The 12,076-nt window shown below is 43.5% G+C and overlaps 1 protein-coding gene across 1 annotated transcript in view; it reads right to left on the bottom strand.

Annotated features, from left to right (window-relative positions):
* Nucleotides 1-3,839, bottom strand: part of LOC106586909 (zinc finger protein 804A) — a 166,015-nt gene extending 162,176 nt beyond the window's left edge. Inside the window, exon 1 of the mRNA XM_045707470.1 lies at nucleotides 3,341-3,839. Within this exon, the coding sequence (XP_045563426.1) occupies nucleotides 3,341-3,451 (111 nt within the window). The 5' untranslated portion in view covers nucleotides 3,452-3,839. The remainder of the gene's footprint in view (nucleotides 1-3,340) is intronic.
* Nucleotides 3,840-12,076: the final 8,237 nt, after the last annotated feature.

The raw sequence follows: 12,076 nt of genomic DNA, 5'->3' as shown, positions 1-12,076 counted from the left end.
ACCCACTGTCCGATCACTAACACACTGTCTCCTAACACAGAGCTGTCCAGAGAGTCACCCACTGTCCGATCACTAACACACTGTCTCCTAACACAGAGCTGTCCACAGAATCACCCACTGTCCGATCACTAACACACTGTCTCCTAACACAGAGCTGTCCAGAGAGTCACCCACTGTCCGATCACTAACACACTGTCTCCTAACACAGAGCTGTCCAGAGAGTCACCCACTGTCCGATCACTAACACACTGTCTCCTAACACAGAGCTGTCCAGAGAGTCACCCACTGTCCCGACCACTAACACACTGTCTCCTAACACAGAGCTGTCCACAGAATCACCCACTGTCCCGACCACTAACAACATATAGACTGAGACATTGCTCCCCCCTTTTTTTTTGTATCAAAACTCTTTCTGGAAATGGGGACTTTTGTATTGTAGGAAGATGTCTTTGCCGAATAGTCGTGTGTCTGGATCACCACATAGAAGCCCAGAGCCCAGAGACCGAACACGTACTGTAGTATCTCAAACTAAATATTATGGAATCCTTCTCCTATTTAATAGAGAGAGTTTTGAAGAGGCATTTAAATGGCACACAGAGGTATACGTCCTGACTGCTCCTCAATAATTCATCAAATTGTATTTTGTTTTTAATCCATATTGTTTAGCCTTTTTAATTTTTAATATTTTTTTACTGGTGTGATCTGACTAGTCCTTTCGTCTATAATGCCCCCTAATTCTCTGCCATATTTAATTTCGACGAGTTTATTAGAGGATACAATCAGATAATTTTGAACCATTTGAGTGAGTACATCGTGCGATTGTCCATGTTTCAAGTCAATATTCTTAATGCTACGTGGAAATGATAAAAAGCAAAACACCGGAATGTTCTAGCCGCGTATACTTTTAAAGACGCTATATTTCAAAATGTTTCTTTGGGATGTGTTTAACGGTAGATTGCTTGATCTGTGGGACAATCTGTCATCGTTGTGGGTGTTATCATGTGTTATAGCAGGTTATAAGAGATAACATAAATAGACAGTATGTGAGTATTTATAATATATATATATATATATATATATATATATATATAAATAATTTGGTTATTCTCTATCATCAGTATCTAAGTTACATATGAATACATCGCTAGTTTACCATCTCAACTGTAGTACATGGCTGTTTTACTCCAGTAGTTTAGAGTAGATTAGAGCCATCTCTGTCTGTCCCATCTCTCCGTCCCCTCTCTCTCTCGCTCTGTCTCATCTCTCTCTCTCTGTCTCTCTCTCTGTCCCCTCTCCCTCTCTCTCTCGCTCTGTCTCATCTCTCTCTCTCTGTCTCTCTCTCTGTCCCCTCTCTCTCTCTCTCTCTCTCTCTCTCTCTCTCTCTCTCTGTCCCATCTCTCTCTGTCCCTCTCTCTCTCTCTCTCTGTCTCATCTCTCTCTGTCTCTCTCTCTCTCCATCCCCTCTCTCTCTCTCTCTCTCTCTCTCTCTCTGTCTTATCTCTCTCTCTCTGTCTCATCTCTCTCTCTCTGTCTCTCTCTATCCCCTTTCTCTCTCTCTCTGTCCCATCTCCCTCTCTCTCTCTCCCCCATCTCCTTCTCCCCCTCTCTCTCTCTCTCTCCCATCTCTCTCTTGCTATCCTCTCTCTCTCTCTCCTCTATCTCTCTGTGTCTCTCTCTCTCTCTGTCTCTCTCGCTGTCTCTCTCTCTCTCAGTATATTTACAGTGGCTGTGTGTGGTGCTGGCAGGACGGGATATCCCCATCACCCCTGTCCTCTGCTCCCGGTCTAAGTAATTCTAGATTAAATGACATCAGGTCTCCCCCGCAGTGAGAGATGGAGTGAAACGATAGCGCTGGGGGGGTGTGGAAGCTAGATGGAGCCTGGGTAATGGCCCAGAGCATCCAGCCCAGAGCATCCAGTCTATTCTTTCCTATTGTCTTGAAACAATCTGTTGCTGCTATCGCTGCTGCTGTGTGCCTGCTTCCTTCTCAGTGTCATGACACCCGCTATGTTATTCTGTTAAACACAATGTGGCAGACAGAGAACTCATAGAGTGAGAATAGAGCACTTCAATATTTCATCTACAATCATTTCTGATTCGTTAAAGAGAGCGTGTCGGCTTTCAGGAAAGCTCTGTTCTCCTCGACTGACAAAGAGGAGAGAGAGAGAGAGAGAGAGAGAGAGAGAGAGAGAGAGAGAGAGAGAGAGAGAGAGAGAGAGAGAGAGAGAGAGAGAGAGAGAGAGAGAGAGAGAGAGAGAGAGAGAGAGAGAGAGAGAGAGAGAGAGGTTTTTCGAGGGAGAGCATGAACATCAGCAGCGTATTCACACGCTTTGAAAAGCCAAGGCGCTTCTTCCTTTAAGGAACTCATAACGCTTGCATTTTAATTAGATTAGTGTGTGTGTAGTGAGTAATCCCGGGTAGCATCACTGATAATATCTGGTGTGGGCGATGATCTCTATGACAAACAATGGAGAGATCATACTTTTGTTTACATAATTAATAGCTTAGAAAATCTCTCCAAGCAGAAATCTCTAGACGTATTTCTCCTCTCCGTTAATTTCCCCACTGTGTTGCCCCAGATTCCGAGTTCTGATTGTGGAATTTGGAATGTGTATTCTAGAATGCAAGTTTCTGGTTGGGCAAACAGAAGGATTAATTTGCATCAACACTAAACCCCTAGCTACAGTGAAAGGACGATTAAGGACTCAATCCTGTGACATCACTTATGACTGCGTGTATAGAGATTATCGGCGTGCTCGCCATCCATCTGGTAGGAATTTAGACACGGTCACTGGTCAGAACACGTCCATCTGTGACGCTTTCGCCGTTATGTTCTGTTCTTGTTCTGTCAGCAGTCAGGATGGAACATTGGAACTAAAATGAACTCTTTGGGTCTGTGACACTTTCGCCGTTCTCTTCTCTATGTCGAGAGAAGAGAACATTTGAACACAATTAACCCTTTCTGTGTTGTAGCAAACAGCTTACTGAATCCACCAGGCTAATGTTTCTACATCACATGCCTTTACTCAAAATGTTGTGAGGGTCTTTCAGGGAAGAAACAAGAGATAAAAGCCCTTCTGAAAACAGAGTAAGATAGAAAGTCATGCTGGACACAACAGAGTAAGATAGAGAGTAATGCTGGACACAACAGAGTAAGATAGAAAGTATTTGCTGGACACAACAGAGTAAGGATAGAGAGTATTTGCTTCCGAGTCAAACTAAGTTCTGGAAGGCTTCCGTCCCACCCACCGTAGCAGAGAACACGATGCACGACGTACTCAGAAACACAACGAGAAAGTAATAAAACGAAACCAAGTTAAAAAGTCACGCCAGTTCTTACCAAGTTCTTGTTGCCATTCTTGCTGAGGGGGCCGCGGAAAACTCCCTTGATGTTCCTGAAGTGGCCGTTGCTGAGGTGAGTAGAGCTGATGACGATGTAGTAGCAAGCCATGAGGCACGAGCTTCCACTGAGTGCACAGACAGTCAGAATCAAGAGAAGATACCGAAGAAGTCTTACAGTGTCTGAGATCTAGAAAAGTATTTTTTTAAACAGTGCAGTTCCCTGCACTGACAGCCAGATGTCAAGAGGATTCTAAAGTCTCAGATCTAATAGACCTGTACAGAACTCCTGTTAACAGACCTGCTTTGTGTCCGCCGCTGTTCTGATCAAAACCCTGGGGTCAGTCCTTCAGTCAGGAGGTTGAGAGAGGGCTTCCTCATGTCAGTGAAGAGAAGACTCCTGGATTATCACTGGAGCAGCATAGTCAGTCAGTCTGTCTCTCTGAGTCACTTCAGTCAGTCAGTCTGTCTCTCTGAGTCACTTCAGTCAGTCAGTCAGTCTGTCTCTCTGAGTCACTTCAGAGTGAGTCTGTCTCTCTGAGTCACTTCAGTCAGTCAGTCTGTATCTCTGAGTCACTTCAGTCAGTCAGTCAGTCTCTCTGAGTCACTTCAGTCAGTCAGTCTGTCTCTCTGAGTCACTTCAGTCAGTCAGTCAGTATCTCTGAGTCACTTCAGTCAGTCAGACAGTATCTCTGAGTCACTTCAGTCAGTCAGTCAGTCTCTCTGAGTCACTTCAGTCAGTCAGTCTGTCTCTCTGAGTCACTTCAGAGTCAGTCAGTCTGTCTCTCTGAGTCACTACAGAGTCACTGTCTCTCTGAGTCACTTCAGTCAGTCAGTCTCTCTGAGTCACTTCAGTCAGTCAGTCTCTCTGAGTCACTTCAGAGTCAGTCAGTCTGTCTCTCTGAGTCACTTCAGAGTCAGTCAGTCTGTCTCTCTGAGTCACTACAGAGTCACTCTGTCTCTCTGAACCACTTCAGAACTGTGTTGCTGTGTGGGCTTTGTTTTCCTTCTTCCAGCTCTTTCAGGTTCTCAGCAGCAGTTTTCTCTTTCCCTCGTTCCTTTCCTCTCCTCTCGCATGGAGCTCAGGCAGTAGCAGCAGTAGAACAGAAACACAACAGCTGCTCTGTGCTTCAGTCTGTAGTTCCGTAGCCCTGGTCCAGCCTCTGCTTCCCTCACTCCACTGAGCCTGTCTTCAGGGTGCTCCCGCTTTCTCTCTGAGTCTCTGTCTGAGTGCTGGCTGGAGGTAGTGGAGATGCTGCACGGCAGTGGCAGCTGTGGCGGTAGAGGCTTGCCGTAGTGACAGAAACAGGCATGGTGCTGTAGTGTTTTCTGTTTTCCGGTCCAGTGCAGTGAGCCAATGGAAGAGAGCCACTGGTCTGATGGCGATGAGAGGGCTGGAGAAGTGCATCTGTCACACCGCCTGCTCTCCCGCCTCCCTCTCTCTATCTCCCTCCTCTCTCTCTCTCTCTCTCTCTCTCTCTATCTCTCTCTCTCTCTAGAGCCACTGAGTCAGCCCCCCGCTCCCCAGCCAACCAGGATTCAGCAGCATCTCTCTCTTTCTCTCTGTCTCTCTCTCTCTCTGCGCTCCCCACTTTCCCCTCTCTCTCTCTCACACACACACACACACACACACACACACACACACACACACACACACACACACACACACACACACACCTCCCTCTGTCTGTCACCCTCTCTCCTCCACCCTCTCTGTCTCTCTCTCTATCGTCCACTCTCCTCCTCCCTCTGTCTTTCTGTCACCCTCTCTCCTCCACCCTCTCTGTCTCTCTCTCTCTATCGTCCACTCTCCTCCTCCCTCTCTGTCTCTCTGTCGCCCTCCCTCTGTCTCTCTGTCACCCTCTCTCCTCCACCCTCTCTGTCTCTCTCTCTATTGTCCACTCTCCTCCTCCCTCTGTCTCTCTGTTGCCCTCCCTCCTCCTCCCTCTCTGTCTCTCTCTCTCTCTGTCGCCCACTCTCCTCCTCCCTCTCTCTCAGTCTCTCTATCGCCCTCCCTCCTCCTCCCTCTCTCTCTCTCTCTCTATCGCCCTCCCTCCTCCTCCCTCTCTCTCTCTCTCGCTCTGTCGCTCTCCCTCCTCCTCTCTCTCTCTCTCTCTGTCGCCCTCCCTCCTCCTTTTGCTCTCTCTTTCTCTCTCTCATCTGGCTGTAAGAAGCTGAGACAGGAGGAAGGCAGGACTAATGCTGCTAGCTGAGGAGCGCAGAAATGCTTCTCAGGATACAGTACATGTCACATCCTCTCTCATCCATCTTGTAATATGTTCATCTGTTAAAAGACATTTGTGTGCTGAAAATAGTGAGTGTAGTTTAAGCTCTGTATGCCGACGCAATCCAGGACGTTTGCTGTTTGTGGCTTTAGCTCAGTGTGAACCCCCCGACACGAGGTAGTTTTTTTTAAATAGTAATTCTCCGATGCATTTCTGTTCCCTTTCAACAAACAAAGGATATTATATCACACCGTGTCTGTTTAGAGGAAGATCAGACAGTCACTACCATCTCTCACGAGGTCGTGTAGATCACAGTACAACAGCATATTCAAATCATCAACTGGGATGATGAAAAAGTCATGCAAGAGAGAAGAAAAAAAAAAAAGTCAAAATCTGAATGAATGAGAAATTAATCCATTGAGCTATTTTAAGATAATCTCACACTGAAACGCAGCGCAGTCTGAAATGGATTGAACGAGGTCTGAGACTTATTCTCATATGACTTGTTTACCCAGAAGAAAGAGTGAGATAGGCTTGATTTGGTCAAGTAGAGTGGATAGGAGTTATATAGGCTTGATTTGGTCAAGTAGAGTGGATAGGAGTTATATAGGCTTGATTTGGTCAAGTAGAGTGGATAGGAGTGAGAGGCTTGATATGGTCTAGTAGAGTTGGATAGGAGTGAGAGGCTTGATATGGTCAAGTAGAGTTGGATAGGCGTGAGAGGCTTGATATGGTCTAGCAGAGTTGGATAGGAGTGAGAGGCTTGATTTGGTAAAGTAGAGTTGGATAGGAGTGAGAGGCTTGATATGGTCTAGTAGAACAGCCAGGAGTGAGAGGCTTGATATGGTCTAGTAGAACAGCCAGGAGTGAGAGGCTTGATATGGTCTAGTAGAACAGCCAGGAGTGAGAGGCTTGATATGGTCTAGTAGAACAGCCAGGAGTGAGAGGCTTGATATGGTCTAGTAGAACAGCCAGGAGTGAGAGGCTTGATATGGTCTAGTAGAACAGCCAGGAGTGAGAGGCTTGATTTGGTCTAGTAGAACAGCCAGGAGTGAGAGGCTTGATATGGTCTAGTAGAACAGCCAGGAGTGAGAGGCTTGATATGGTCTTGTAGAACAGCCAGGAGTGAGAGGCTTGATATGGTCTAGTAGAACAGCCAGGAGTGAGAGGCTTGATATGGTCTAGTAGAACAGCCAGGAGTGGAGCTGTGTCTCACATTTAAAACAACCAATAAAGCCTTGTAACTAAGCAACACAATTCTTATTTTTTTTATATTTTTTTTTTAATGAAATTTGTACATAAGGTGGGAGAAGCCAGCTGGGAAAGGCATGAACAAAGTACATTTACTGTTATATGAAGTAGAGTGTGAAGAGCAACTAACATATGGGAAAGCAACAAGATATCACTGTTGTGCAATGTAACAGTGAAGTATGTGTCCATGGACAATAGTTAGTAAACAAAGGCATTGTTATGGCAGGTTCCCCATTTTGAATTCCAGCCCACATGTCGCCAAGTGTCTCATTGTATAGGTCCTAGAATGGATCCCTGAGGAATACTTCATCTGAATACCGTAGTAAACAATCAATACGAGGATTGGTGTTGCTATAGGCCCCTAGTACTAACAGTATTTGGATAATATATGTGCAATGATTGATACTGTTTGTGATGCCCCTATAGGTCTAAGTCCTTAGATCGTAATATTTACTAAGCTAACATATGGAATTGCTTTAAGATGGTCATAAAATGTATAATTTATCCATTTGATTTTACATTTTAGGACCCATGTAGGTATAAAATAAAAAATTACAAAAATGATTTGATGAAACATTGAATTTGACCTTTACTGCTATAGCCCATAGAAACACATTGAAAAACACATTTGAACATGGTCAAAACAGACCTTAAAAAAATAGACCCACGTCATGTTTGGTCACATCATTCGTGCCACTTTTAACCTCCTATTCACTTTGTGCCATTTTTACAGCCTCTATTAGATTACCTTCAGATGATTCCCCTGAATTTTTGCGCATCGCAGAGCAAAACATCCGACACCTTTGTGTTCGTTGAAAGTTTCCCCTTTCGATATTGGTGACATATCAGGTTGTCTAGACAGTCAGTTTTGTAAGAATTCCTCTCTGAATTGAGGACATCTGCCACAGAGTTCAGATGACTGCCATAAAGCGTGTGGTTGATGAGCCGAATGAGCTACTGTCACCTACCATTTAACATATGACTGACAAGTCCTGATATCACCTCCTGTCTAAAGTCTGACTGAGATGTATCATCATCACCATCATCATCATCACCATCATCACCATCATCATCACCATCATCATATATCATCATCATATATTATCATCATATATTATCATCATATATCATCATCATCACCATCATCATCACCATCATCATCATCATCATCATCATCATCATCCTCACCATCACCATCACCATCATCATCATCATCACCATCATCATCACCATCATCACCACCATCACCATCATCATCATCATCATCATCATCATCACCATCATCACCATCACCATCATCATCATCACCATCATCATCATCATCACCATCACCATCAACATCGTCATCATCATCACCACCATCATCATCACCATCATCATCACCATCACCATCATCATCATCACCACCATCATCATCATCATCATCACCATCATCATCATCATCATCATCATCATCATCACCATCATCATCATCACCATCATCATCATCATCACCTTCATCATCATCATCATCATCATCACCATCATCATCACCATCATCACCATCATCATCACCATCATCACCATCACCATCATCACCATCATCATCACCATCATCATCACCTTCACCTTCATCATCATCATCATCATCATCATCGTCATCATCACCATCATCATCATCATCATCATCATCTATCATCATCATATATCATCATCATCATCATCACCATCATCATCACCATCATCACCTTCATCATCACCTTCATCATCACCATCATCATCATCATCATATATCATCATCATCATCATCACCACCAATACCATCATCATCATCACCATCATCATCATCATCACCATCATCATCATCATCATCATCATCACCATCATCACCATCATCATCACCAGCATCATCACCATCATATGTCATCATCATATATCATCACCATCATCATCATCACCATCACCATCACCATCACCACCATCACCACCATCACCACCATCATCCTCATCATCATCATCACCATCATCATCATCACCATCATCATGTACCATCACCACCATCATGTATCATCATGTGTCATCATCATCATCACCATCATCATGTACCATCACCATCATCATGTATCATCATGTATCATCATCATCATCATCATCACCATCATCATCACCATCACCATCATCATGTATCATCATGTATCATCATCATCATCATCATCACCATCACCATCATCATCACCATCATCACCATCATCATGTACCATCACCATCATCATGTACCATTGTCACGTAGAGTTGGCCAGAAGGCTAAACTGAAAAACCTAACCTCTGTCAAATTAAAAGATGGTGGAGCCACAAAAGTACTTCTGTGCCTCTGGGTGTTTATGTACATAGTTAATCCGGAGGAAAAACAACAGTACTGTCATCCAAAGTATCCATTATGGGGACAGCTCAAAACAATGCTGCCCCCCATCAACAGCTTAATGGTTCCCCCCATGAACTGAAAGAGGCTCCTTTTTGTAGGGGAAGCCCTTCACGTCAGAACATACCCAGCGCAAATTAATTAAGCAATTTCCCTTCATAAAAGCCTACATTTTCCACTCAGCTAAACCTACTGAATTATATATATTGCAACACGTTTCTCATGATACAATATACCAATATAACACATTTACAAAATCACATCCCTACTGGAGTCTTCCAATATGCCCATTTACATGAACGAGTCATTCGGAACAGGCACTACAAAGCCAGCCCGATTATCATATCTCTGGTCATTATCCCAGCCATACCCGGAAACTACAGAGAAGGAGGAGAGAGAGGAACAGAACTAAACAAACAACGCGCTCATCCATAACACTGACAAGTATAATAAAACATTGCTTAAATTAAACAGGAACACTTGTCTGTATATTCTTTATACCATAAACTGTTACTGACGGGAGGAAAGAATAAAGTGTGAAATGTATGTACTAAGATAGGGAAGTTAACTTGTGTGTCGACCCACATTGTTAACGTCGCTGATAACGGAGCAGGGAGGAGCGATGAATGTGTTTGAGTCAGTTTACCAAAAACGCTGCCCGCGGCCGGTGACGGACTTCTCTGTCACAACCATCATGTATCATCCTCATCATCACCATCATCATCCTCATGTATCATCATCATAATAGAGGAAATGCGTAACTGCCACCTGTCTTCAGTCCTCGATCAGATGCTGATCTTTATGCCACTTACAGTTTTCTGTCTATCTGATCAAGGAGATGAAGTCCAGACTAGGCCTGTTAGAGGAAACCTTCTGAATGGACATAGAGAATTAGCAAACTCATACACGCTCACCCACCCAGCCACCTAAAAGAACCCATCAATCAAAGCTGCCTGCAGGACATCTTACTCAGACACAGAAGAAAATCACATTTCTATTTTCCCCCCAATAAGTATTGCCTTAGCTTCAAATCCTTTCTGTATGATACCAAAAACGAGTCTACATTACAGGATAATGCTAAATCAATGTAGGCTATCATACAAATTGAAGAGGAACGTTTTAATGGGAGGATATAGGGATAGCTGTGATCAGTGGTGGAAAAAGTATCCAATTTGTCATACTGTAGTAAAAGTAGAGATGCTGTACCTTAATAGAAAATGACTCAAGCAAAAGTGAAAGTCACCCAGTAAAATACTACTTGAGTAAAAGTCTCAAAGTATTTGGGTTTAAATATACTTAAGTATCAAAAGTTGATGTACTTGCTAAAATATACTTAAGTATCAAAAGTTGATGTACTTGCTAAAATATACTTAAGTATCAAAAGTAAAAGTATAAATAATTTCAAATTGCTTACAGTGAGGGAAAAAAGTATTTGATCCCCTGGTGATTTTGTACGTTTGCCCACTGACAAAGAAATGATCAGTCTATAATTTTAATGGTAGGTTTATTTGAACAGAGAGACAGAATAACAACAAAAAAATCCAGAAAAAAGCATGTCAAAAATGTTATAAATTGATTTGCATTTTAATGAGGGAAATAAGTATTTGACCCCTCTGCAAAACATGACTTAGTACTTGGTGGCAAAACCCTTGTTGGCAATCACAGAGGTCAGACATTTCTTGTAGTTGGCCACCAGGTTTGAACACATCTCAGGAGGGATTTTGTCCCACTCCTCTTTGCAGATCTTCTCCAAGTCATTAAGGTTTCGAGGCTGACGTTTGGCAACTCGAACCTTCAGCTCCCTCCACAGATTTTCTATTGGATTAAGGTCTGGAGACTTTCTAGGCCACTCCAGGACCTTAATGTGCTTCTTCTTGAGCCACTCCTTTGTTGCCTTGGTCGTGTGTTTTGGGTCATTGTCATGCTGGAATACCCATCCTCGACCCATTTTCAATGCCCTGGCTGAGGGAAGGAGGTTCTCACCCAAGATTTGACGGTACATGGCCCCGTCCATCGTCCCTTTGATGCGGTGAAGTTGTCCTGTCCCCTTAGCAGAAAAACACCCCCAAAGCATAATGTTTCCACTTCCATGTTTGACGGTGGGGATGGTGTTCTTGGGGTCATAGGCAGCATTCCTCCTCCTCCAAACACAGCGAGTTGAGTTGATGCCAAAGAGCTCCATTTTGGTCTCATCTGACAAGACACTTTCACCCAGTTGTCCTCTGAATCATTCAGATGTTCATTGGCAAACTTCAGACGGGCATGTATATGTGCTTTCTTGGGCAGGGGGGCCTTACGGGCGCTGCAGGATTTCAGTCCTTCACGGCGTAGTGTGTTACCAATTGTTTTCTTGGTGACTATGGTCCCAGCTGCCTTGAGATCACTGACAAGATCCTCCCGTGTAGTTCTGGGCTGATTCCTCACCGTTCTCATGATCATTGCAACTCCACGAGGTGACATCTTGCATGTTGCCCCAGGCCGAGGGAGATTGACAGTTCTTTTGTGTTTCTTCCATTTGCGAATAATCTTTTATACAGATAACAAACTGCGATTAGGAGCACTCCCTTTAAGATTGTGCTCCTAATCTCAGCTCGTTACCTGTATAAAAGACACCTGGGAGCTAGAAATCTTTCTGATTGAGAGGGGGTCAAATACTTATTTCCCTCATTAAAATGTAAATCAATTTATAACATTTTTTACATGCGTTTTTTCTGGATTTTTTTTGTTGTAATTCTGTCTCACACTGTTCAAATAAACCTACCATTAAAATTATAGACTGATCATTTCTTTGTCAGTGCGCAAATGTACAAAATCAGCAGGGGATCAAATACTTTTTCATCACTGTATATTAAGCAAACCAGAT

The sequence above is a fragment of the Salmo salar genome, chromosome ssa25 (assembly GCF_905237065.1).
Source record: "Salmo salar chromosome ssa25, Ssal_v3.1, whole genome shotgun sequence".
Taxonomy (NCBI): Eukaryota; Metazoa; Chordata; class Actinopteri; order Salmoniformes; family Salmonidae; genus Salmo; species Salmo salar.
Note: the sequence above shows the minus strand (reverse complement) of the source record. Positions and strands in the feature narration are given on the sequence as shown.